At 38.5% G+C, this 24,130-nt stretch overlaps 1 protein-coding gene across 2 annotated transcripts in view; it reads left to right on the forward strand.

Annotated features, from left to right (window-relative positions):
- LOC147865972 (protein TORNADO 1-like) overlaps nt 1-20,314 on the forward strand; it is a 91,611-nt gene extending 71,297 nt beyond the window's left edge. The window contains exons 2-3 of one of the 2 annotated variants that reach the window (XM_087316310.1): nt 17,083-17,350; nt 17,457-20,314. In XM_087316310.1, coding sequence (XP_087172436.1) covers nt 17,083-17,350; nt 17,457-20,137 — 2,949 coding nt within the window. In that variant the 3' untranslated portion in view covers nt 20,138-20,314. Of the gene's footprint in view, nt 1-15,852; nt 17,351-17,456 lie in introns of those variants that run through there. The other variant, XM_087316309.1, reaches the window with a different exon arrangement.
- The last annotated feature ends 3,816 nt before the right edge of the window (nt 20,315-24,130 follow it).

Raw genomic sequence — 24,130 nt, forward strand, 5'->3', positions numbered from 1 at the left:
TCGTTTGCCTTTGACTCGAGCCACCTTGTAGACCTGGTAATTTTTCTTTTATTATATCTATTGTTGACTTCCTTAATCGTCCGGCTTTTGTAAGTGTGAAGTCGTACACGATGATATCCACATCAGAGATATCAAGGGTCGAGGTGTTACGAATGTTTCGCTTCCTCTTCCTACCTCCCCTTCTTGTTTGGCATTCAATCATCTCCAATGTATACTTACCTGTAAAAGCATTTGCACTTCTAGTGTTGTACCAATGAACATTTATAGACTTGATCGTGTTTTCTATTTCATGCATTAGCACTTCTAGAATTTTACCAACCCAAAATTGGTGGCCATGTGAGTTCTCATCAACCGGCGTTGCAATCAACATCCCCGCGGTGAGCTCTTGCAAATTTCCTTGCCATCTAGCTTCGGCTGCTTTGGTCATCCTTGGTCCCACATAAATGTCTCTTTGTTGTGGATGGACCAAGCTGTCATTAATCGCATTTACTAGTTGCTCCGGACGTCTATTTACGCGATCATGTTGCAGCGACCATGTGAATGGCGTTTCCAAATTCCAATTATCAACAGATACACAATTGTCTATAATTTCTTTCTGATCACTATAAAATACATCCCACCATGACGTGTCTTGTTGTGCGGCATATTTCTTGGCGGCCTCAATATGCTTTCTTTTTTCTTCTAAGGCTTGGAGCCATGACCGTTTTTGTTCTGATACCAAGTCGCTCTGCAACTGTCCTTTCTTCTCAATTGGCATTTGCTTAGCTCCATGGACAATTGTACTCGGCATACAAAGTAATAACTGGCAACCACCTTCAGGTTCCCATGTTGTAGAAGATGAATATTGTTTAGCATACAAAAGTGTAGAACCACTTATTCCATTTTTCTTTATAAAAAAAATGTGATTGAAACTTATATTGTTTAACTGAGCAAGCACTTTAACATTCCCACCACCCCCATCTAATATATATCTCTTAAATTCATATACCTCCTTCAAGTGTAACACTTTTGGGCGTGGTGTATAAGCATCACAAATGACATCAAATAGTTTAGGTAAAGTGAAAGCATCATGCCGAGACAACTGTCTGGAGAATGTGCTAAACATCTTATCTATATGGTCATGTGTGTGGCCAACCAAAAGGAAATTGACTTTCACTTTCCTAAACAATTCTAGGTTGACCAACATACTTAGATAGCCAAATACAGTTGAATTTTTGTTCTCTCTAGCAGTATTGTCCAATTGAATGTATAGAACAGGGGGGAAAGGTTGTCCCCAAGACATCAAAACTCGGTGAATCACTGTAACTGTTAGGTTAGGGTCATTGTGAACATTGGGGTAAGTAATGAAGACGTGAGGTCGAACAGACCTATTATAAGCCAAGCATCCCACCAAGTGCATTTGAACAAGGCACTCATCATTGACATCTTTGGGGAGCCTCCGCATATGCGGCAAGCATGTCTTCTTCTGGTCCATGCCATCTATCATTAAGCGCATGTATTGTTCGGGCCTTTTCAAACACTTCTCTCTATGATGCATCGCCTTCCTTTGTTCTAAGGATTGTGCCTCACGATGCTCTTGTAGTAACTTCTTACTCGTATCCTTTTCCATTGATGTCTTTGCACCTTTAGCCAAACTTTTAAGATTTGCACAAATGTAGCAATACCCCATACGTACTTTACGAGGAATAATAACATTTGAAAACCGAGCTCTCCATAATCTTGTGAATTGGCTATATGTGATAGACTTATTACGTGAGCCCAGCATATCAGATCCATAGACATCATAAACTTCCCGACGTGTATAATTATCAGAAAGATGCATCCTACCTGTAGTGGGCATTACTTCACAATTTAACTGAAAGTAAGTTTTCATCCAGCCAATAGCTAGTCTTCCAATTGCACCTTTCACACTTGGAACCTCTTTACAATTGAGCATCTGATCCCCGCTAAGTAGACGTTGTTGTACTCTATGTAGCCGCATGTTACTAACACATAACGCAATTTTGAATGCAACTCTACATATCTGTTGCGCATGGAAGATATAATACTCGAATGATACTTTGATCCCCGTACATTTGTCAAATACTAGTTGCATATGTGACCCGAGGTAAGTGTCTTGCTCATCACCGGTCATCGAAAAATAGTATCGCCTTAATTCTCGCAACTTTGATTTTCCAATCATAGACATACAACCACAGGCACAACATATTTTGTTGACATCAAATCCAATCTGTTTATCTGATGTCACCAAGCTAAATCTAGCTAGACGAATTCTTCGTGGGATTCTTCTAATATGCATAGGGCTCCCAGATTTCTCTTCCTGCATAGAGGTTGGTGTAACCTTGTTACAGTCTAATTCTTTGTTGTGACCATCGCCAATGTTATTCAATGTTTCCTGGGCACTTCCTTCATTCTCGGTATCTTTATTAATATCGTATTCTTCAATAGAGAACTCTTCACATGTGTCATTATTTACATTCCCTGTAGATGAGCTCAGACAATATTCTTCGATAGAATATGGTGAGTCGGTCGACAGACAATATTCTTCAATCGAATATGGTGACTCTGTTGACAAACAATACTCTTCAGTAGAAAACGATGGGTCTGATGACAAACAATATTCTTCAATCGAGAACGGTGAATCTTCACTCATGGCTTAAGGTCTAGAGAGGGCTCTCTAAGTTATAGGCTTAGGGTAAGGAAAAAAACTAATAAGCTCCTCTCTAAACATATACTCCTCTCTAAACATAAACTTCTCTCTAAACAAAAGCCAAATCAATAGAATGTCTATATTATGTAATATTCTATTAATACAATACATCAAAAAATTATTTTTAATAAAGTAATTGTACTTAAAATATCAATTATTATATAAACTAGATCTATATAAAGTTAAATCAAGTAAAATATAAAACTAATCATTAACAAGCCATGAATATGTTGGATTAATGTTAAAATCATTGGCTAATTAATGGCACCCATTTTGATATAGAACGTCTCACTCATTGGTTCTTTAATGCTCACCATTTTAAATATTAGACTTATCAATCATTGGTTAATTTATGCCCACATCTTTAATACACAACATTTGAGAGTCATAAAAATTGTTGCTTTTAGTAATCAATCATTGGTACATTCATGAACCTCTATCATTGTCTCATTCATAACCTTTGAAGTCATTGTAGGTTGTTATGACTATAAAAGATTGATCAATATGGTAGTTTGACTTTGTAATCATTAATACAATCATAAGTTCCTCTAGTTAATGTGACTATGGTTACCAACTAACTATCCTCAAAGTTACCAACCTTGGTTAAGGTGACTATGGTTACTTTAACCAATGTGTTCAATCCCTATAAATAGGAAGACCTCGTCATATTTCACTCACCAGAGCGTACAGAGCGTACAGAACGTACAGAGCACACAGAGCACACAAAGCACACAGAGCACAAAGCACGAAAGCGCGATCTTCGCCTCCACTTCCACACGATCAACCATGTCTTCAAAGAGAATCGAGCGCGAGGACTCCAGGTAGGCCTCTGACACTGTGGACATTTTTGTAAATATGTTTCGTTTCTCAAGAACTCGATACGCCATATCGAGTTCATGTATACAATACAAATATTTATACATGAACTCGATACGGCGTATCGAGTTCATAATTTAATTTTGCTTTTTATACAGGAACTCGATACGCCGTATCGAGTTCGTGTTTAAAGTTTGGATTTTAAACAGGAACTCGATACGCCGTATCGAGTTCCTGTATATAAGAAGGCTTTGAGAGAGAAAAATTGTATTTTTGGGGTAACAAATAATTTTGGGATGGAAAAGATATCAAATTGTCTGGCAAAATCAGTCTTTTTATGTTGGCTTTCCTTACTTTTAAAAAAAAACATGCTCTAATTATAGGTGTTTGATGACCTACTTTAGCTTAAAATAGTAGAAAATGATCCACAAATTGCCTTTACGATAGCAAATTCTCGTCAATATAGGTTTGGAATCTATATAAGTCATACCTACTATTTAAAAGAATATATAACCCTTTTTACTTATTACGATATATATTTTCTAGGTTGAATAGCCCTGCCTATAATAGATTTTTGAATATAGGATTGCTCCTGGGAACTGTTCTTCATGTTAATATGCAACCTTAATCTACGTGACTACCTAACTTATGTTTTTGCATATACTTTCTTAAATAGGTCGTTTGAAAACCTGTCGGACCGACCGGTGAAGAAAATAAAGCTTCGCATACAAGGTTCTCCAATCGAAGCCCAGACCAAGGTAGCTCCTGAGACCATGAAGAGAGGAAAAAAGCTTCTCTTTAACGAAGAGACAAAATCTCAGCCACATAGTGATGTTAGCCAAAAGAAACTTGTCGCCACTACTGGAGGTGAAGACCTTCCTGACCGAGATCTAACGGATAAGGAATGGTGTATGCAATATGTCGACTCAAAGAAAAAAGTCGTATTGTATACAGCAAAGAAGAAGGGTGAGGGGCAGCTTGGAAAGGAAACCCCATTTATGTATAGCCGTATTCTACGATTTGACTACGAAGATGCAGATTTGGCCAACATACTGGTAATGATAGAGTGCTCCAAGGGGGTACGTAAAGTGTTCCTTTCAGAAGACCTTTTAGTAAAGGAATCTTGTGGGCCAGAAGTGTTCAAAAAAGCACTTGATAGCTCACAAAACCTTATTGTTACCTTGAGGCCTTATATACAAGGCCATGTAACTCTAAGAGATGAAGTGCCCTCCCCATTGAAGCCAACAAAAAAGGTTTCCAAAGTCCAGTCAAGACCAGCAAAGAAGAAGACAACGAAAATGTCGGATACGGATTCAACAAGTGAAAACGAAGAGGAGGATAATAAGGGGATGCCAGGAGCTGAGCTGGCCTCGGGTGTTTTGTCATCCGAGCAGAATAAAATAAGGAGAGAGTTAATGCAACGGAAGCTGGTCAGGAAAGGGCAAGTATTTAATTTGCCTATAACACACATCCATCGGCCCCCTATTGATGAAAAAACAGGTCGAAGACCACTTGAGATTAGAGAGCCTCACCACATGCATGTTCAAAATCTCAAGAAAAAAATGAAAATTAATCCTCATGCCACTGTGGTGCCTTTTATTGTTATGGTAGATCCTGAAGAATGTGAAACCATTGAAGATTTTGATATTAGAAAACATGATCAATATAATTATTTTGTCATTGGTGGATCGCATTCAGCAGAGGCACGTCGGCAACTTGTGAGAGAACATCCAACCACTTTCTTCTTCAAGTATGCCGAGTGCAAAATTTATGTTGGGCTCACAACCGAGGAGGCTAAGCTGTTGGCATGGGACCATAATAATGATAATGACTATAGGCAGAAAATGTCGTCCATTGAGCGTATACGGTTCTTCCACCACGAGTATTTAGATGTGAAACAAAAGTTTGGTGTGAAGTTACATCCAGGCCTTCGACGTCAATGTCTGCATGAAGTCGGCATTGTGGTAGATGATAATGTTAGGTCCGATGGTCTTCGAAAGTATGAGTCTTGGTTTCAATTGGCGTTTAGAGATGGAGAAGTATGGGACCTACAAGATCAAATTTTCTCAATGTGGGAGAATAAGGAGGTAAAGGGTCAACGACAAAAGAAATGTAGGGTTGACCCTCAACTAGAGTTAAAGTCACAAGCCGCCAAGAAAATTGACTTGACAATTGAAGAAGCGGCAGATGACATGAAGCTGTCTCTATGGAGAGCGATGCAAGGTATTAAGGATGAGCAGCTTCTTGTGTTGGTTTTGTCAAGGGTTGTGGCGAAAGATTTAAGCCTTGAAGAAATGGTCACTGAGTTCAATAAGTAAGTCCCTCAAATACTAAAATTGTAGTCTATCTGGTGTAATTCAAAGTTCTAATCTTGATTTCTAATTTTACAGTCATAAGGTGTACATGAAGATCCAAGAAGTTATGATGAAACAACTTGGATGTATAACTTGGGAACAAGTGACCGAGGATTATCCTCTAACGTCTTCGTATAAGGCGTTATCAGAGTATTTTATTGCATTCAAGGATTGGGTTAGTATTCATGTTTTTTCATTACCCTTTCATCATATGTAGAGCTTGTATAATAATACCTAATGTCCTATTGCTTCTATTAGAAACCGTGTCGAGGCAAGAAACAAGGAGAAGTTAAGGATATACACGATTTCCCTACATCCTTCCTTGCACATCTCGAACGAGCCAGAAAAGAAAAGGATCGTCGCTTAGTCAAGGCGTACGAAATGGAGGAAGATGGCTCCTTTAAAATATTTAGCCACAAAAAAGATATTACAAGAGATCTTTACTACAATGTGGTTTGCGGTGATGTCATCGACTTGATCCAGAAGGTGCCAAAGAAGGAATATACGCTAATGATTGCGTATATTCCTTACGGATTTCGAATGGTTGGGTCATCATACGACGATGAACCGTTTAGGTTTAAACAATTGGAGAAGATGGTCAAGGATTTCGCTGAGCTAACGACCGCATCCTTGTGGCGAATAGTTGTCTTTCATAGTATGGACCAAGGGTACTCGGTAGCTCAAGCTTTGAGATCTCGTTGCCATGGCATCGAGAACCTTGCATGGTAAGGATTATTTATAGGTGTCTTTCACTATATTGCATTTCTTAAGGTTGTTGAATCTATTCTTAACTCGATGAATTATTTTTTATAGGATCAAGACCAATGTAAATAGAGGGCCAACTTTTCGGTTCGTTAATGCCATTGAATACATAACGGTTGGCTACTTCGATGAAATTAAGAAACAGAGAATCAAAGAGCATTCTAATGAAGTGGGAGGTTCAAATCTGTTGGTATATCCAGCAGTGACTCGGAAATTGCGACATGTCACCACGACAGAACGGGGACTTGTCAACCCATACCAAAAACCTCAACGACTTATGATGCGCTTGATCGAGATGTTTTCTATCAAAGGAGACTAGATATTAGATCTCTTTTCTGGCACAAGTATTCCTCGAACTAGGGTAACGATCTTGAGATAACCAATCACTTTTTTTTCATTTGACAACTAAATCTTCTTGTTACTTACATCACAGGAACTACGTCAGCATGTGCATTGAAGCTGTTTAGAAATACAGTTGCATTGGAGAAGGACGAGGACCAAGTTATATTTATTAATATGCGGATTAAGGCTTTGTGGGAGTGCCCAGACCAGGATGAGGAGGTCGGTGCAAAGAACCTCGCCAATACAGAAAGGTTTCAACCTGCTTCGCGAGAGCCTATTCCTCCGTTAGCCGGCGAACTGGGGGAGCTAATAGAGCTTGATGATGAGCTTATAGAAGATATTTCGTTGGCTCGGCTAACAGGGGAAACCAATGCACGTATAGCCGAAGACAGTTCTACACAAGATGATGAAGAAAATGACGTTGATGAATTGATTGCTATGTAATAGACTCTATGAAGAATATGACACTGACGATTTGTTAAGATTTCACATTTTTAATACAAATTTTGGGTTTTACCTAGTGGATTCTATTCTTTATAATCTTCTATATGTTTCAATTTTATTTTTATATACTTGATTAGTAGATTTATGACATTGGTTTCACCGCGTGCATAGCTGACTACCAAACTTATGGAGAAACATGAACTAGTTTAAATGGAGGCTGATTTTGGTCCAAGCTAACCTTAACAGAACATGGCCCTATAATTGTTGCCATGACTGTCCATGTTGTTATTATGGATCTTTGTCTTCTATTGTTAAAACTATTATGTTTCTATTCCATTGCTGCTTAGATTGTGTAGTGTGTTGATAATGGTTCCAGTTGCGTTATCGTTCGGAGTTTGATCTTGTGTGAATCACCTAAGCAATAGAGTAGACCAATTTTAAATACAGGTATGAAAGCCTAATAGGTTTGTTATTTCCACGACCTTATCCTAAAGTTCACTGCCTTACATTGTGCACAATTATATACACATATGGTTTGATCCCATATGAACAAACTGAGGAATAGATTAGATCAACTTTAAATACAAGTATTGAATACTTTAATAAGTTAGTTATTCCAATCACTTATCCTAATGTGCACTATCCTACATTTTCCACAATTACATACATGCACGTATGGGTCAAAGTATAAATTATATCTCATTTTATTAGTATGGATACAAGTACACCTCATATTTTTGTAAAACTTACCTAATTAATATAAGTCTTTAAGTTAGTCTTTCCCTTGTCGCACAGTAGTGCCATATTGAGCCATAGTTGAACTTTATTATGCCTACATTAACTTATCAACATGTCTAAACTTGCATGATTTCTAATGATCTCCACTCGTAGATCTATCATGTATTTTTATATTTGCAAATTCTGATCAAGTTGAGGAACATGTGATACTAGTGCATCCAATTTTTGTAGAGAGGGTGTATTTGCTTCGTTTTAAGAAGATTCTACAAGTGGAATGCGCAATCCTTCCACTTGTGAACGCGAACGTGTTTTTAATACATTAGCTAAATGGTAGCTAAATAGTTTATTACAGTATATAATTACCTAAGTGGTAGGTAATTAGCTACTAGCATAGTTTAATACAATAGCTAATTAGCTAAGTGGTAGCTAATTAGCTACCATCATAGTTTAGTACAATAGCTAATTAGCGAAGTGGTAGCTAATTAGCTACTACCATAGTTTAGTACAATAGCTAATTAGCTACTAGCATACTCTACTAATTAGCTATTTTGATATACTTAGGGAGCTAATTAGCTATTACTAGTAGCTAGTTAGCTATGGGCATATTTTGAGGTAGGTAATTAGCTATTCGGTTATGGTCATATTCAGAGGTAGCTAATAAGCTAACTAACTAAGCTCAAAAGTCAAAACAAATGTTGAGATAAATGTAAATACTTGAGGTACATCAAGAAGATGAATGGGATGCTCCTCGCATTGACTCCTTCCAACATGTTTCCTACATAAATCCTTCTTGGTGGGTGAAACCCTACTCTCATTAGTCCAAAATATTGTGATTATATCCTTGATTTCTGATGTTATGGCTATCATTGGCTTACATCTTGTTGTTAGCTTTAGCAGACTAGTTCCTTCACCCGAGGAAACTATTCGGTTCAATGTATTGTACACACTTTTTCTACTAACACCAATTACCTTAGATAGCACACAGATGTTAATATCGTCAACATCACTATTAAGTAACATCATTAGACTAGACCTTTTTAAGACAAGATCATCTTCTGACCTGCTCATGGATACGAAACTATTACAAAGATTATTTACTAGTACAGATGTTATGTTTGCATTATGACCATCACAATCAACTAACTCCTTTATCGATGGATCATTTAATATTCCATAAAGTACTACCTTCTTGTCTTCATTGCTGATGTGCTTAGTTTGAGCATTGAAATAGTCTACATCCTTTCTCTCTATGATAGTAGTCTCATTACTTCCATTCTCAGTGATATTTAGACCTATATCCCAACCAATACTACCTTTACCTTTAGTAAGTGTGGCTTTCGTATCCTTCAACAATTGACAATGTTTTCTTCTTCTTTTTCTGCCCAATACTTTCGTATCGCTTGTTGTGTCATGATAGCGTCATCCCTATCTTGATGATCATTGAGGGGTAATTCTAAACACCCTCCTTCCCCTTCCATTTGGCTTGACAAGTTTAAACCCTAATTTTCCCGAAAAAAAGACACGTATTAAAGATGGCTATGGGCAACAACTATACACAAAAATATTCCGCAATACACAAGATTATACAGAACAATACACAAGATAATCAATAGACAGAATAGTTATTCAAATCCAAGATCGAACAATGGCGGTAATCTAGGCCCGAATAGTGGCGGCAACTGAGTGTAGAATGGCGGTAGTGGAGGAGTGAACTCCGTTTGATCGAACTGTTTTGACAATCCAGGACCGAACAATGGCGGCAACTGAGTGTAGAATGGCGGTAGTGGAGGAGTGAACTCCGTTTGATCGAACTGTTTTGACAATCCAGGACCGAACAATGGCGGCAATTGAGTGTAGAAGGATGGCAATGGAGGAGTGAATTCCGTCGGATCGAACAATGGCAAATGGTGCTTGGGACGCACAGTGACGACAACTGAGAGTAGAATGGCAACAGTGGAGAAGGAATGAACTCCTTTGGATAAAAAAGTGGCCGCAATACACCACCGAACAGTAGTGGCAACTAAGTGTAGAATGATGGCAATGGATGAGTGAACTCCGTCAAATCGAACAGTGGCAGATGATGCTTGGAACACACAGTGACGACAACTGTGACTACAATGGCGGCAGTGGAGAAGGAGTGAACTCTCTCAGATCGAAAAGTGGCAGTAATACACAACCGAACAGTAGTGGCAACTAAGTGTAGAATGATGGCAATGGATGACTGAACTCCGTCAAATCGAAAAGTGGCAGCAATCCAAGACCAGTCACCGAATAGTAGCGGCAACTGAGTGTAGAATGATGGCAATGGAGGAGTGAACTCCGTCAGATCGAACATTGGTAGATGATGCTTGGAACGCACAGTGATGGAAATTGAGAGTAGAATGGTGGCAGTGGAGAAGGAGTTAACTCAGTCAGATCGAAAAGTGGCAGTAATATACGAACTTCACAGTAGCGGCAACTGAGTGTACAATGGCGGTAATGGAGGAGTGAACTTGGCAGATGATGCTTGTATTGAACAATGGCCACAACTGAGTGTAGAATGGCGGCAATGGAAGAGTGAACTCCGTCGGATCGAACAGTGGCAGATGATACTTAGACCACTCAATGTCGGTAACTAAGTGTAGAATGGCGGCTATGGAGGAGTGGACTCAATAGGGTTTAGCAACAGTGGTAGTAATCTAAGCCAGAATACTCAACCAAAGATGGCCCACATGATGTGGCAAAGGATCATGCATAATGGACCTAGGAATTCGATATATAATTTATGGTGCACATATCAATTTATGTTGCACGTTTATGTTGCACATTTATGGTACTCATTTATATAATTAAAACTCTCTACTATTTTCAATGGTAGCTTTTTGCATAGCTAATTTATTAATGGTAGCTTTTTGCAAAAATGACTATTTATCAATGGTAGCATTTTGCATAGCTAATTAGCTATGTCAAGGACATGGCTAATTGTTTCCACTCGCATGCTTTCACCCATGTAATATATTTCCTCATAAGTAAAACAATATTTAATAGAAGAATTAAAAAGTATATATATGTAATCAAATTGAGCACAAGGATTCTATTAGGCTAATTCCTACATCTTATCAAATTCTTAAATCTCATCCCTAATGTCATACATTACATCCCTAATAAGTTTTTATATCATTTATATGGGTTCTTCCTTCTCACCTTGTAGAATGCATTGAATTAGATTCTCTAGGCATAACCTAGATTTTCAAATAGTAAAAAACAGGAATGAACATATCAAGAAGAGCAAGATCTGTAAACAACATAGCTACTTCAACAAACCCTTAGAGGATGTGGGCTTGTGAACTTGCTCATGAACTTCAACTACATCAAGGGAATGAGACAAGCATAAATGTTGTTTCTTCAACTAAGAGATCTATGGAAATTAGTAGTGTGTGTGACTCCATTGAAATAGTGGTCATGCAAATGGTCCAAGTCGATGAATGAGAGTAATGGCATTCGAGACTCCATAATCATAACCCAAAACTCAATATTTATGAATTCAAAGTGTTGGGCAGCACACAATTTCGAAGTTTTATTAAATGGCATACTCTTGATAATCTATTAGCTAAAAGAACAACTAAAACAATTGTTACAACATACTAGCTTAGCTATATATCAGTGTTTCTTGTGAGGTCTATTGGCATTTCTACTTGACATTTACTCTTGTAGGGAGACTCTTGACATTTACTAAACTGGGCACAGCAACAGAATTTTCTCTCAAAAGAAATGTGAGAAATTAGTAGTTCTTACTGATTTTCCATTGAGCTTTCTGTTAATTTTCCATTGAGCTTTCTGATCTTACACCCAAAGTACAGTAATTTACAAGTCAAACAGGATGCAAATGCTCAGTATGATAATTAATTTTCTGACCTCAAGAACTGGCTTGTACTTACAGTTGACAGAATAAATGCAAGGAGTGAGAAGACAATGAATACTGGAGAGATGCTTAGGATAGCAATTCTTAGGTGATGGTGAAGAAAAGACAATGAATACATTTGGGATCAATTTATCTGGTTGCATACCTACACCCAACTGTAGGGAGAGGGAGACCCATCTAAATTGACTGATTTCCAATAAAAAAGACCCCAAATATCTATGATATCTGTGAAACCACTAAATTATACATTAATTAACTCTTGGGACATTAAAAATTTGCCCATTAAAGAATATGAATCAAAACTCCTGGGAATAGAAGAATAGAACAGAGATGGAAACTGTAGGAATCCAATGAATCAAAGCCTACATTCAACAATACGTATAAAATTTGCATCTCTTCTATAAATCACCATATGCATCCTTAGTTTGCTCACACAGAGATACCTTCCATATACATGGTTCACCCTACTTGTAGTACCTGCCAGTCCTGTCACACGTCCGTTTCTTCCCAAGTTAATTGAGCCTCTAAGTATACACCATCGAAAGAGTTATATATGCTGGTTCATGTGGAGTACTACATCAGATTGTCTACAATTTCTGAGCCATAGTATTTAGAGGTTCATACAAAATTTGAGGGTACAAATCGAGAAATCAGAGTTTCAGAGCATAATGTTGATTAGAAACATATTTCTGAAAATAGAAGTTTGACATTGGGAGCATAATGTTGATTAGAAGCTTATTTCTGATAATAGACGTGATCATGTCAAATGGAGAGGAACAGATCGTTTTGGCAATGTGACTGCTAAACAATAGATACTTTCCAAGAAGGCAGAAGAGATGGGAAGACCTGTCATATTTCTAAACTGCCAGGAGTATGCAAGATGCTAAATTTCATCTTGCTATGCGGCTTTGAATCGATGACATTTTCTCATTGGCTTGACAGGCTTACTTTATAATTTTTCTCGTAAACATTTGCAACTAAGAATAATTGTCCCGTTTTGTAACTGATATTAAACAACCTTATTCATGTATTCGAATTAAGTTTGCAATGAGATTTTCTGAGTAAATGCATATGTTGCACAGGGTGCACATCTTTCTCTCAATTGAAGTTTTATCTCTTGATCATCCAATGGAATTATATCTCCTCCCTTCAGTAATTATCTTAACAAAGAAATTAGTGGCTTAATTCTTGTGCTTCATCAATGATGTTGATAACCAGCCTCTGATTATATGAAAATGCATGGACTTTCCACAGTGAAATAGACTTTATAAATCGCAGTCATAATATACTCAACCTTAACATTTCTTGTTTCCTGATTTGAACATGATATGGGGTAACATGTGCTTGTCATTATTGGCAGAAATCATGATCAGATGAAACAGGTTGACAGTGACTCGAGAATCTAATTTATAATTTGTTGAATCTCTAGAGTAGGTGGTATATATAATTACTTCAGAAACTCAGATTTTCACAATGCTGAAGCTGAGAAACGTGAGCATCATTCAATGGGGTAGCAAGAAATTTCGTCAAAATTTCGTCAGAATCCTACCTGTAGGTTCCAAATGATTTAACAAACTTAAAAAGTTCAAACGATATCCAAGCAACCTGGCATATCTTTGGGAAAATTTTCATTCAAGGAAAGTTTCAACTAAGAGTTTAACAAAAATAAATTTGCCTTTGAATTTGTTGGCTGAATTATCTGTCCAAGTTATCATGTCCAGTCAAGGACATCTTGGTTAACATATTTCAAAAAGCGTTCCAAAGTATTACAATAGGGTTCTCTTATGACATCCGTTCTCAACTTATTAGTGCAGATCTCTCAACAAGTCTCTTATTCCATGCAATACCTTTAAGATCTATGCTGGAGCTCCAATCTGAAAACTACAAAAATTATATGAAGAGAGAAAGAAAGACACAACTATAATCTGCAAGGGAACATGATATTTAAATCCATGCAATGCCTTGAAGATCTATGGTACCAAATGTTGTTACACTAAATTAATAAAATCAAACTTCACAAGGTGAACTTAGTGTATGTAAAACCTTTTTTTTATAACTAAGTGGGGCCTAATCAAACAAGAGAATAGAAGAGATAGTTATTGCCTCGGAGGGGCTCTTCTTTTTCTTTTATTGTCTTTGTAGTGTAAACCCCTAATGTCACATAAGCGATAGAGGGTAAGAAAAGCCAACACTTGGTGATGACATGTAAAATCAATAAAATCCCTCATCTTTCCTCGCATTCATTTATTTGTGTTTTGACATTAAAATCTATAGTTAAAATCAATGGAATTCCTTCTTTTCTCATTCATATTGAACATATTTGTCATTGGGACATGAAAATATGGTTTCAACTTATTAGAATATTAATACTAGAAATAAGACGTTATTATAAATAACAAACATATTATAAATAAAGAAATCAGAATAACTATTGTAACCACCTATTAGCGTAACTTTTGTTCACACAACATTTAGTTACAAAGTTATATTCATGTGAGTTTTGATCACAATGAACATTCCAATTACAAACTTCCCAATGATCTTGTTGGAGTTGGATATATAGGCTATGTTATTTGAAGAGGTAGGTCTACGGGTAAATTCGTTACTGGAAAGACAAAAATGCCCCTTACCTCATTCATTCATTCATTCATTCATTCATCATTAACTTATATTTGTGTGTCGGTAATGGGAATTATACAATGATATATGTTAATGTTGGGCATAGTTTTATAACTTTACTTTCTATGTTTTTGAATCTTCTACTTACCTACGGAACCCTTTTTCCTATAATTGGCCCACAAGATGACCTACATATTATCCTAATTTCCTTAGTGACCAAGCAAAAAGTCATGCAAAGGGAAAGGAAACACGACAATAAATTGAAAAGACAAATAATACGCGGAGACTTTCGAGAGACGACAAAGATGCTAAAAGGAAATACAAATGGCATGTGCATCAATCAATGAAATTCGTCTTTTTTCTCACTCATATGGAATATGTTTATGTGATTTGAACCATTCAAATATAGTTTGAAGTGCATTTCATCAAACACTCTAATGAAGAAATCAGCTTTAGGCTTTAGCTATGGAACATTCTAATGAAGAGATGAACTTTAACTATCCTTCTATCCACCTCAGTGCATCAAAACATCAACTTTTTGGATGGCTCCAAAAGTGGATATTAATTTGCATTAACTTTTCTCGGATCAACCAAGTTGATGAGAAAGCTCAACTAAGTGGTGCCCAAAGAGCGAAGGAAAGGGAGACAAAGCCATCATGTGATACCTCATAAATACCAAATAAATCAGTAGAACACATCCCATGATACAATGTGGATATCAAACATTGCCAGATATGATGTTCACACTACCGTAGGATATGGTATGAAACAAAACATATCCCTACGACATATGATACGGCATCACCATTACTCACATGAATGTAGATGGATATATACATACAATGGAGAAACTTTAATTAACCCCCATCCCAAAATCTACATATACAAGACATGGAACACTTAGAAACGTCAACCAACATAATGCGAGACGTTCACAAATCTTCCTCTTATAATATCTACTACTAATTGTATTTTGTAAAAAATAAAAAATCCACTCCATAGATACATATAATCAAGTCCTAGATGAGGGACGGCAAGGAAAAGGAAAACGAGAAAAAGAAACCTCTGTCCACACAGTTTTCTGAGAGAGACAGACAGACAGACAGACAGACAGACAAGACAGTTAGTTACCCACATTCGTCGTCGTTTTATTAAATCCGTCCATTCTCTTCTCTTCTTGTTCATCGTCTTCCATGGAGAAAGAGCACCTCCCACCCCCTCACAAACTCATCCAGACGATGTTGCGATCTTATGAGATCAGAGAAGCGCTGGAGAAATCGACAGCAGCTCTTCTCAACCTCTCATCCTCAACCCCTCGTGATCTGCTCATTAAGCTCGCCGATACCACCAAACTTAGAGAGGGAAAAAAGAATGGGATAGGCTATGATTCATATGGTGAAGAACGTGGAGCTGGGGAAGTATGGGGGAGGAGCAGAGACACGATGTTGGATGTGGGAGATGCTCAGCTCACTACTACAGTTACGGACCATTTCTCACTGCTACGGATGGCCATCCTCACTGCTGTCGCCAATCTCACCGGACGACCTCTCCATCTCCTTTTGCAGGATGAATTCAATCTCATAGATGAGGAGGACAGGGGTTGGGTGGAGGCTCTCTCTCTCGCTGCAGATCGTCATCTGCTTAAGCTCCTCAATGTTGAGAATCTCTTCCTAGTCCATGGTACCACCCCATGGCTGAAGGAAGATGTAATGATCTCACTTTATGAGTCATATGTCCCTCATGAAAGATGTGGAGCTTGGGAATGGGGGAGCAGAGACATGATGTTCGATTTGGGAGACACTACAGAACAACAACGGATGGCCATCCTCACGGCTGCCGCCAATCTCACCGGTGGAGCTGTCCATCTCCAGTGGAAACTCACGAAAGAGGAGGAGAGGGGTTGGGTGGAGGCTCTCTCTCTCGCTGCAGATCGTCATGCGGGCCCCACCACCCTCCTCATCAGCTCATATAAATGCAGGGATGCTCTTTTGAGTGCCCTCAAGAAAAATAAACGCCTCAAACATCTCTCCCTTCAGGGTATGCATATGAGCGATGAGTGCGTGGAGGTGTTACACGACTTCACCTCCCTCACCTCCCTCCACCTTCACCGTGTGACAGTATCCAAAGAGTTTGTGGGGAAATTGGCGGAGCTTCATCCCTCGTATTCACCCCTCGCAGCCTCTCTCCAGAGACTGCACCTACATGAGTTACCCATTGACTGGAGAAGGAGCACTGGTTTCCTGCGTCACTGGCCACAGCTCAAAGAGCTCTCTTTAGTAGAAAAATGGCAGCTGATGCGTTTATTCGGTAAGCTAGCACTGCCAAAGGAAGATATGACAGAGGAGGTGCTAATAGATTTCATGGATCAGCTAGCACCCCCAAAGAAAGGGGCGGAGACAGTTGGAAGCACCCTCCCTTCATCTCCTCCTCAATTATACAGCCTTCAATTACATTTCTACCTGTCTTTGATGCGCGGATCTGCAACTGCTGCGGTGGTGGATGCACTTTCTCGCTCCGGCCTTCCTTTCCTCGAACCTGTTGACCTAGCCCTTGACAGCGCGGCGCAGATGTGGAGGAACCAACGCAATTACATGTTGGGATCAGACTTGAAACGAGTGCCTGCGACGTCCATCCGATTGTTCATCTGCGGAGATCCATTCGCAGGTAAAAACATGAATGACCACACTCTCTCAAATATGGAAATTCAAACAAAATAGATTGATGAGGATAAACACTAACTAACACTTACACTGCATTTTGTTTGGCGCAGGAAAGACTACCCTTGTATCCACCATGCGTTCCATCTATGGGCGAAAGAGGGATCGGGCGAGATCCCTGTTGACCACCCTGTTTACTGGAGAACGAACAAAAGGAATCGAGGTGCAGGCTATAAAAAAGGATGGAATCCGAGTGTCTGTGTGGGACATGGCAGGCCAACAACAGTTCCACGCATTCCATGACTGCATGTTCCCAGACATAGGAACCAGCTCTTATCAGTTCCCATCCATGTTCATGTTCGTGTGGAGCCCCATGTATAGCGAAAATAGCTACAGAGGAGCAAAGAAAAAAGAGACTGACTTCACAACAAGCTTCAGGTACTGGCTTCGGTTTCTCGCCTCCAAAAGCCGTCAGTCCACGATCCCTCTCAGAGTGATCGTGGTATTCACGCGAGCCGACCAAATGGAGTTTGTTACTAGCGCTCTCTTACATTCCATCGATTCACTCCGATCAGATTTTCAAATGGTGATTGATATCCTCCAGCCTCCTTTCCATGTGGATGCCAGGAAGAATGACGCTGTCAAAGATGTAGCAGAAACTGTCTTCAGCAATGCCAAAGATATACTCCAAGGTATTCAGCTCTACGACATCTGCACACAGGTAAGCAAACAGTTATCAAACCATTTGGAAAACAAAAATGAACGAATCATTACATGGGAGAAATTCAGTGAAATCTGCCATATGGGTCTTCAACATTCCAATACCACCAGTGATAAAGCAAAGTTAAATGCAATAGCAATGACCTTGAACGAGTCCGGTAACATCATATACATAAACGGAATCCAACACATCATTCTTAATCCCCATTGGTTTTGCAATGAGATCATGGGCACCCTCATTCATTTCCCAAACTCTAAAGCACATTCTAAAGTGAAGGATACTATTATATTTGAGAAAGGATACATCCCTAAACGTGTCCTGGAAGAGAAGTTTGAATCCATTACCAAATCTAAAGCGGAGGGTTCCCTGCTGGTACAATTGATGGAATCCATGCACTTATGTTGTAAAGTCCCCAACAGCAGCGGAGATAAGATCTTTATTCCTGCCATATTGTCCAAGGATGTGGATGGGGAACAACTCCAATGGGCATCAAAGTGTGAAAGCTATTTAGATGATGATAATGGCATGTTTGTGTATATGGGCAGAAGGTTAGAATGTGAGGACAATGCCCTTACCTTTCTTACTCCAGGATTGTTTCCAAGGATTCAAGTGTTATTTAATAATATCTTCCAATCTCAGGATGACAAAGCTGAGGTCACACTCGGCAAAGATTTTATATCCATATTTTTTCAAGACATGGAGATCATTATCGTTTTCTGCCAAGCAAAATCGAACCATGTGATAGATGTGTTGGTTCGGGCTCATCAAAATATTAATAATGAAAAGCATGCACTGAGTATCTTAGCTTTTGTTCAAAAGCATATTATTAACATCGTGATCAAAATATGCGCACAACCTAGTGGCGTCCAAGGGGTTACATTGATCGAGAGCGTCATCCGCCCCGATTGCTTATGCGATCCATCAAGGGCACAAGATAGAGAAGGTCAATGCCTAGAAATAACTTATTTGAAGAAAGAACTTTGGAATAAACTCGAGCAAGGCAAGGATGAATCGTATGTTTGGAAAATGACTAAGTTAAAGCCACATTGTCTAAGAAATAACTTAATTGTTCTCTTGGGTTCAGAGTATTATGAGGAGGTCCTCTGGTCATTTAAACAATGGCTTGCAGTGGATGTAAGGGATGAATTGTTGGAGGATGATTATAATGTCAATGAATCTGGGGAATATCAAAGTTCATGTGAAAATGTGATCATGACGAGCTTGCAAGAAAATGGCTTGGTGCAAGAATGTCAAACATTAGAAGAGGCAATAAAGTTTCTGGCAACGTCAATTTTAAGTTTACGTCATAAGGTGGATGTCATTCATGAAGAGGTCCTCAAGGTACATGATAAGATGGATCAAATGACCAAGAAGCTAGATGAAATGCATAAAGAAATTCAATTTATGAGGAAAGATGTTATGAGCAATGTTGAGAAATCTACACGCAAACTATTGAAAATGGCTCTAGAAAATGAGGCGGAGAAACAACTCCCTTGTGTTGCCGTGCTTACAACTAAATATTCTGAATCAACCATTGAGAAACTTTTGACATGGGTGCCTAAAGTACTAAGAGGGAAAATTGTGAGAATCCAATTATATTGTGAAGATAGAAATTTGATACACCCGGTGGAAAACCAATTTGGTATCACCCTGACGTCTTTGTCAGACTCTCAAAAAGAAACTCTAGAAAGAGCTCTTCCATATATCAAGGGTTTCTTACATGTTTTGACTATAGCTACAAGACTCGGTGTTTCCTCCGTGGCACCTCTGGTAAGATCTTTGGTACCTGATTGCACACGTTACATCGAACTACCAAAACGATATCCTATGATACAAAGACATACAAAGAAATTAAAAAAAGATACGTTTCTCAGTACATTAGAGTGTGCTTCCAAAGAGTGGCAAAAGTGCTTAGCCTCTATATTAAAAGAAAATGGAGGTCTAACAGATGAAAATATAGCTAAGAAGTTTGGTCTCCAACGTGCCATCTATACTCAAACTCCTGGGAGTACTCAAGTTGCATGGTTATGTCAGACACACTACAAAGGAAAAACACCTTTCCGGTTAGGTTGAACCAGATTGTGTGGTGTGTATTCGACTTAATAACATTCTCTTGTTTGTTTGGAAAGTCTTCTTTTATTGTAAACTTCTATGTGCACTTCCTTCACCAATCCTAAAATATTGGGTTTTGTGACTAATCTCAAGCTTGTTTGTGGATTTGAAACAAGCATACAATATGTTATTTTCTAATCAACTTGTCTCTTCTAGGTATGTGCAGGAAACACATATCTCTCTCTTGATAGGAGTTGTATCATTTTAACGAGATAAAATTAACAAGAGTGATGAGGCTAACAACTTCCCAAGCTCTACCAAGTGGAGGCTAATACTCTATGACTTACTATGTATGCACTGGTGCACTTAGGTTAGTCTTGTTTGTGAAGATTATTTGATGTTACTCCACGTATTGTGCAGCATAAGTGTGACTGCCTAGAAGACCTGTGATTACATTTGTTTGTTCTCATTAAAAGCAATTCTTAATGTTTCACATATGTGTGTCCGATTTTCGAGAGGTGATTGACATCCTCCAGCCACCTTTCCGTGTGGATGCTAGGAAGAATGAAGCTGTAGCAGAATCTGTCTTCAGCAATGCCAAAGATATACTCCAAGGTATTCAGCTCTACGACATCTACACACAGGTAAGCAAACAGTTATCAAAGCATTTGGAAAACAAAAATGAACGAATCATTACATGGGAGAAATTCGTGGAAATCTGCCATATGGCTCTCCAACATTCCAATCCCATCAGTGACAAAGCAAAATTAAATGCAATCCCCATGTCCTTGAATGAGTCCGGTAACATCATATACATAAACGGAATCTAGCACATCATTCTTGATCCCCATTGGTTCTGCAATGAGATCATGGGAACCCTCATTCATTACCCAAACTCTAAACCAGATTCTAAAGTGAAGGGTACTATTGTCTTTGAGAAAGGATACATCCCTAAATGTGTCTTGGAAGACAAGTTTGAATACATTACCAAATCTAAAGCGGAGGGTTTGTTGGTGGTACAATTGATGGAATCCATGCACTTATGTTGTAAAGTCCCCAACAGTAGTGGAGATAAGATCTTTATTCCTACCATATTGTCCAAGGATGTGGATGGGGGACAACTCCAATGGACATCAAAGTGTGAAAGCTATTTAGATGATGATAACGGTATGTTTGTGTATATGGGCAGAAGGTTAGAATGTGAGAACAATGCTTCACCTTTCTTACTCTCGGATTGTTTCCAAGGATTCAAGTGTTATTTAGCAATACCTTTCAATCTCAAGATGACAAAGCCGAGGTCACACTCGGCAAAGATTTTATATCCATATTTTTTCAAGACACGGAGATGATCATCGTATTTTGCCAACCAAAATTGAACCATGTGATAGATGTGTTGGTTCGGGTTGATCAAAATAATAATAATGCAAAGCACACATCGAGTATCTTAGCTTTTGTTCAAAAGCATATTATCAACACCTTGATCACAATATGTGCACAACCTAGTGGGGTGCAAGGGGTTAAGTTGATCGAGAGCGTCATCCGTCCTGATTGCTTATGTGATCCATCAAGGGCACAAGATAGGGAAGGTCAATGCCTAGAAATAACTTATCTGAAGGAAGAACTTTGGAAAAAACTCGAGCAAGGCCAACAACAATCGTATGTTTGGAAAAGGACTAAGTTAAACCCTCATTATCTAAGAAATGATTTCATTGATCTCTTGGGTTTAGAGTATTATGAGGAGGTCCTCTAGTCATTTAAGCAATGGCTTGCGGTGGACGTAAGGGATGAATTGTTGGAGGACGATGATGATAAAGTCAATGAATCTGGGGAATATCAAAGGTCACGTGAAAATGTGATCATGACTAGCTTGCAAGAAAATGGCTTCGTGCAAGAAGGTCAAACATTAGAATCTGAGAAAATGAAGTTTATGGGAAGGTCAATTTTAAGTTTACATCGTGAGGTGGATGCCACTTACGAAGAGGTCCTCAAGGTACATGATAAGATGGATCAAATGACCAAGAAGCTAGGTGAAATGCATCAAGAAATTCAATATATGAGGAAAATAGTTATGAGCAATGTTCAGAAATCTATAGGCAAGCTATTGAAAATGGCTCTAGAAAATGAGGTAGGGAAACAACTCCCTTGTGTTGCCCTCCTTACATTTAAATATTCCAAATCAACCATTGAGGAACTTTTGACATTGGTGCCCAACGTACTTTGGAGAGGACAAATTGTGAGAATCCAATTATATTGTGAAGATAGAAATTTGATACACCCCATGAAAAACCAATTTGGTATCACCCTCACCTCTTTGTCAAACTCTCAACAAGAAACTCTAGAAAGAGCACTTCCATATATCAAGGGTTTCGTTCATGCTTTGGCTACAACTGCCAGACTCGGTATTTCCTTTGTAGCACCTCTTGGAAGCTCTTTGGTACCTGATTGCACACCTCACATCAAACTACCAAAACAATATCCTATGATACAAAGACATACGGAGAAATTAAAGAAAGATATGTTTCTCAATACATTAGAGTGTGCTTCCACAGAGTGGCAAAAGTGCTTAGCCTCTATATTAACAAAAAATGGAGGTCTAACAGATGATAATATAGCTAAGAAGTTTGGTCTCCGGCGTGCAAGGTATAATCAAACTATTGGGAGTACTCAAGTTGCATGGTTATTTATGTCAAAGACACTTTAAGGGAAAGACACCTTTCCCATTAGGTTGAATCATGTTGTGCTATGCGGATATGACTAAACAACATTCTCTCATTTGTTTGGAAAAGCTTCTTTTATTGTAAACTTTTATTTGTACTTCCTTCACCAAACCTAAACGGATTTTGTAACTAATCTCAAGCTTGTTTGTGGATTTGAAATAAGTATACAATATGTTATTTTCTAATCAACTTGTCTCTTCTAAGTATGTTGCACTAAGCACATATCTCTCTCTTGATAGGAGTCTAACAACTTTCCAAGCTCTACCAAGTGGAGGCTAATACTCTCTAACTGACTATGTATGCAGTACTATGCACTAGTGCACTTAGGTTACTCTCTACCAAGTGGAGGTTAATACTCTCTGACTTACTATGTATGCAGTACTATGCACTAGTGCACTTATGTTACTATTGTTTGTGAAGATTATTGATTACTCCATGCATAGTGCAGCATAAGTGTGGCTACCTCCAAAAACTATATACTTTGAGCTATTTGAAACATGTCATTCCATGCATAGTGCGGTTTAAGTGTCAACTTGGAACAAGTGTAGGTTACTTTTGCATACACTCCTTAAGCTCTTTGAATGAGAAGGCAACACTTTGGCACACATTTTCACACATTTCCTAAGCTAATTAAACCATGAAGTTAAAATTATGTACAGTTTCGCATTTGGAAGCATTTAATAGCAGTTGTGTACAATGGTTAAGCAATTTCAATACAAGAGCCTTGTATACGAGCAATGCTTAATGTTTTACATTTCTGTGTCCGTTCTTAATTTATTATGGGAACAACGAGAATTTCTCTGATTTAATCATGATGTACTCACTTTCTCACTCATCGTGATATGGAGGTAGAAAGCATACGCTCTCTTAATTAATGGAAGAAATAGAGAAGCAGCCTACTATCATCAAGCTTCGATATCGAGAGTCCATGCCTTTTTGGATATGGATACACGATCAGATCATTCTATGGTTTCTTGTTTGCAAGAATCTCCTGTAAATAATCGTCCTTGAAATCTATCCCACAAAAGAAGAACTCTTCACATAAAACCTTCAATCCAATAGAGTGTCTATGACTTGAGCTCGCTTTTTGCCTCCACGATGTTAATTTAACATGCAGCAATCAGAGAGGGAGCTACTTGAACATTACCCTTCTTGTTCCTGTATCAAAAGTTTGAGTTCACCCTTTTTAAAGAAGCCAGACAATACCATCCACAACTCTACCTTCCCTGTTTGACAAACGGTTGTAATTTGTGCCACAAACTCGTTATGGAAGCTTTGAGACCCAAGTGTAGACATT

This window comes from Azolla caroliniana, unplaced genomic scaffold (assembly GCF_043228905.1).
Source record: "Azolla caroliniana isolate FFs.n. ecotype wild unplaced genomic scaffold, voAzoCaro1.0.p SCAF_3, whole genome shotgun sequence".
In the NCBI taxonomy this organism is placed as follows: domain Eukaryota; kingdom Viridiplantae; phylum Streptophyta; class Polypodiopsida; order Salviniales; family Salviniaceae; genus Azolla; species Azolla caroliniana.